The sequence below is a fragment of the Dreissena polymorpha genome, chromosome 4 (assembly GCF_020536995.1).
Source record: "Dreissena polymorpha isolate Duluth1 chromosome 4, UMN_Dpol_1.0, whole genome shotgun sequence".
Taxonomy (NCBI): Eukaryota; Metazoa; Mollusca; class Bivalvia; order Myida; family Dreissenidae; genus Dreissena; species Dreissena polymorpha.
Genome location: NC_068358.1, coordinates 123,677,919 through 123,681,864, shown reverse-complemented (window position 1 = coordinate 123,681,864; position 3,946 = coordinate 123,677,919). Strand labels below are relative to the sequence as shown.

The 3,946-nt window shown below is 37.5% G+C and overlaps 1 protein-coding gene across 1 annotated transcript; it reads left to right on the top strand.

Moving 5' to 3' along the window:
- On the top strand, positions 1-3,245 carry LOC127876589 (microsomal glutathione S-transferase 2-like). The gene is made up of 5 exons (XM_052421917.1): positions 1-181; positions 1,308-1,407; positions 1,914-1,984; positions 2,576-2,657; positions 3,079-3,245. Exons 1-5 carry the CDS (start codon positions 112-114, stop codon positions 3,212-3,214), a joined length of 459 nt encoding a protein of 152 aa, XP_052277877.1. The 5' UTR covers positions 1-111; the 3' UTR covers positions 3,215-3,245.
- The last annotated feature ends 701 nt before the right edge of the window (positions 3,246-3,946 follow it).

Genomic DNA, 3,946 nt, shown 5'->3' with positions numbered 1-3,946 from the left:
TTTGTATATTCAAGAACGACAACTGTTAGTGACTGAAAAATGACACCAACCAGAACTATTTCTGATCTTACTTAAACTTTTATAATTTCTAATTATTGTTAATTCAATATAATGGCGTCGCTAGAATTGAGAGATCTTATATGGGTTGGGATAGTGGCAGTTGGGCATGCGTTCCAGTTAGGTAAGTCGCATTGGTTAAACAACTATTTTTGTATGAACCTGTTGGCACAGGTGAGCTAAAATTAACGAATATATATACATTTTAAGCCTGACTTAAGCTACACCATTGTTTAATGCCCATGCAAATATGGGCAGATTATAATATGGTTTATTACATATGCAATTCTATTTTTATAGTTTCCCGTTTTTACTTAGAAGGGCATTTCAATAAAATATGTCAAGTATATTTTATTTAAATAACATGATGACGATTATAATATGTTCTATTTCCTGAACTTGCACCAAAGTAAACATCAAGTGTATGGTTGCATATTACTGCCTTAATATATCAAAATACTGAGAAGTGAAGTTCGCAAACGATTTACCACTTGTTGCGAATATCATATTGTTTTCCTTTTTTATTTCAACTGTTTTAAAAGTCAATTACATAATTACGCAAACTAGTGTTATGGGTAATATGTATAGGAACTGATATATGTTATAAAATGTCTAACTCTCTTAATAAGTTGTACCCTTAGTATTCCGCAATACTTGAAATACGCGGTTTTGTATTGTTGTTAAATAACTTTTAACGTAAATCATTCTACATTATGAGTCAGGTAAAGTTATATGTGAGTCGGATCTTTCGATGTATCTTACTTATGCGTATTTCGTTTTAATTTTAATTATTAATTTTCACTGCAAAATATAGCACGTTTATATAAGTTTAAATACGTAGGTTAACTAAAATCCAGGTGTCAGTTTTGGTACTTCATTCAAGTGTTTCGTTAACCAGATATATCCGGTACCTTATACGGAAAAGAACCGTAAATACTATACAAAATAGCTGTTTTAAAAATCTGAGGATCATGTGGCTAGATTCCTGAACCGTTCACACATTGTTGTAGTTATTTGTTTTTAAGAATTATTACGGCCATTTAGACCTGACATTTTATACTTAAAGGTACGGGTGCAAGTTTTTAGCATGAGCATGAGCACTTAATACATGTAAGCCTGCTGAACACGGAAGTGACCGCAGTAATATGAATGCAATACTTTTGAAACCGCCTGAAATAACCTGATCCCCCCCCCCCCTCAACATATCACTGGTCGTTAGGATTTGCTAATTTTGGTATATTATTCTGCAGAACAAGCGGCGGCGATAGTGGGGAGTCTTAGACGGAAGAATGGGATCCCCCCACCCACAATGGACGGGCCACCGGAATTCATACGAGCACTGCGAGCCCAGTAAAGTGCTTCTTTACATGAGCTGCGTTCTGGGAGAGCGGGGTTTAATGCATGTGCGTGAAGTGATGTCCCAGATTAGCCTGCGCAATCCGCAAGGCCATATCAGGAACGACACTTCCCGCTTTATATATATATTTGTTAAAAGGAAGACTTTTTTCGACGAAACTCCAGTTTAGGCGGAAAGTGTCATCCGATAACCGGTAACCTGTGCGGACTACACATGCTGATCTGGGACGACACTTTAAGCACGTGCATTAAACCCCCTTTTTACATAGCCTGACTCAATTATAGACCTTTACATGATACGGGAAATCAAGTCTAGATGTACGAGTTAACTTATACTGTTACGTTCTATGCTAGTCTATGTGTCTGATAAGATTTTAATAGGGATTTGTTTATGGATTTTGCTTTTTTATGTATGAAATGTAAAACGTACGTGTGCCTATAGTAAGGAATAATACAGTTGAAAAGGTTCATACTAATTATCACATTACGTTTGTTTTTAGGCAAAACAACCTTGAATTCAGCGTGACATTTGAAATAGCTCTCTGGACGTCGGGGGTATTCTGCCATCAGGGTATGTGTATGAATACACGTGTGTTTATGTGTGTGTTCGAAGTGCATGCTGTACTAGTCTACAGCAGCATTACTTGTATGTGAGGTATCGGGATAGGTCCCACTTTCATGCTTCCTTTGGACCCAATAATCGTCGGAACGAATTTCGAATCATGACTACAATTTAAACCTATGTATGTTGTATTCCTTGAACTATTTTCAATGTTGATCTGGTGTTGTGCTGTGGGGGCGAAGCGGTGTACTTAGTACCCGGAGAAATACCTTACATTTTCGGTGTAGTGGCCCCTATATTCACTTGCGTGTGCTACGTAGAGATTGGGCCATGGGCAACTCGGGGAGAATCGAGTGTTCCTACCACCGCGCTAGCCTGCAGGTTTTGAGGATAAAGGGTTGTCGGTACTTCCTCTAGGTATAATAAGATTGGTCTTAGACTAATTACAACTAGGGTAATGCACCTTTTAAAAACTGGCATGAAACTGGAGCAAGCGGTTTCAGTTTGTGATAGGTATGTGTAATGTATATATTAATATTTAATACATTATTTATAGATGATACCTGCACATATCTCACGTCACGTTCAATTGTGTTCTAGCGCCAGCTGCCATGTTGGGAGTACTCTATCTATATGCCAGACATAAATACACCAAAGGCTACATTGAGGATGCACCCAAAAGGTAAGCTCGTGCAATACGACTTTTCATAAACTCGGCGGATATAAGTTCTAAAAAACCATACTACATGTAGCATTATATTCAAATAATTCTATATACCAACACTGGAACGTCAGATATCTAAGCGCATCAGCAACTTAATTTAGGACACCGTGTCTTCTTTGTCCTTTTCCATTAACATTGTTTTAATTAATGCAATCGTTAAAATTTATTTACAAAAAAGGAAACCGTTTTCAAGTGCAGTGAGTGAAAACCAGATATCTCAATGACACGTTGCTACTTTTTCGCTTCTTCGCATAAATGAATAAATGCATGTGTTATTTCTTGGTTTAAAGTTGACTTGTTTCTTAAAATAAAGTTTTCTTTCTTGATTTCAATACGCGAAATTTTCGTTTTAAAACAGTTTCATGCTTTTATGTTTTAGGGTACCCCCATTCTGGTTGAGTATGTATGCGCTACGGGGCTTAGCAGGGCTCAGTATAGCGGGGCTTATCCACGCGGGGCTGCGGGAGTACGCTGGGGTCAACCTGGTTACCATGGCGAGGGAACGAATCTTTTAATTGTTATAACTAATAAAACGTGATAAAAGTGTTTTTTGTATACTGACCAAATAAAACACAAGAGATTCTGAAAACTTCAGATGTAACGTAACAAAAAATGACACTTGGTTTGATTAACATTTTTCCCAACGATGCCTGCGACAGATTCAAACCAGATGATATGTTTTTCAGACAACTTGCCACATTGATAAAAAAAAATACATTGGTTAGAAAATCAGATCATTTTTTGTAACAAAAATCAGGTCACATCCGTCAAAAGATCAGATCTTATCGGTCAGAAAATCAGGTAACATCCGTCAGAAGATCAGATCTCATCCGTCAGAAAATCAGGTCACATCCGTCAGAAGATCAAATCTCATCCGTCAGAAAATCAGGTCTCATCCGTCTGAAGATCAGATCTCATCCGTCAGAAGATCAGATCTCATCCGTCAGAAAATCAGGTCACATCCGTCAGAAAATCAGATCTCATCCGTCAGAAGATCAGATCTCATCCGTCAGAAAATCAGGTCACATCCGTCAGAAGATCAGATCTCATTGCCACATTTATTCGAATCGTCATGATTCTTGCTCAGAAATACGGTCTGATCGATGTTAACTGGGTCAAGTGAATTGTGTATCGCGTTATTTCTTAAAATTTGACCCAGCATGTGTAGAAATATAACAAGATATATACATTTCCAGAAAGGAAATTCATTTCTGCGTTGAATAAGACCGGTATCATGAAAATCGCTG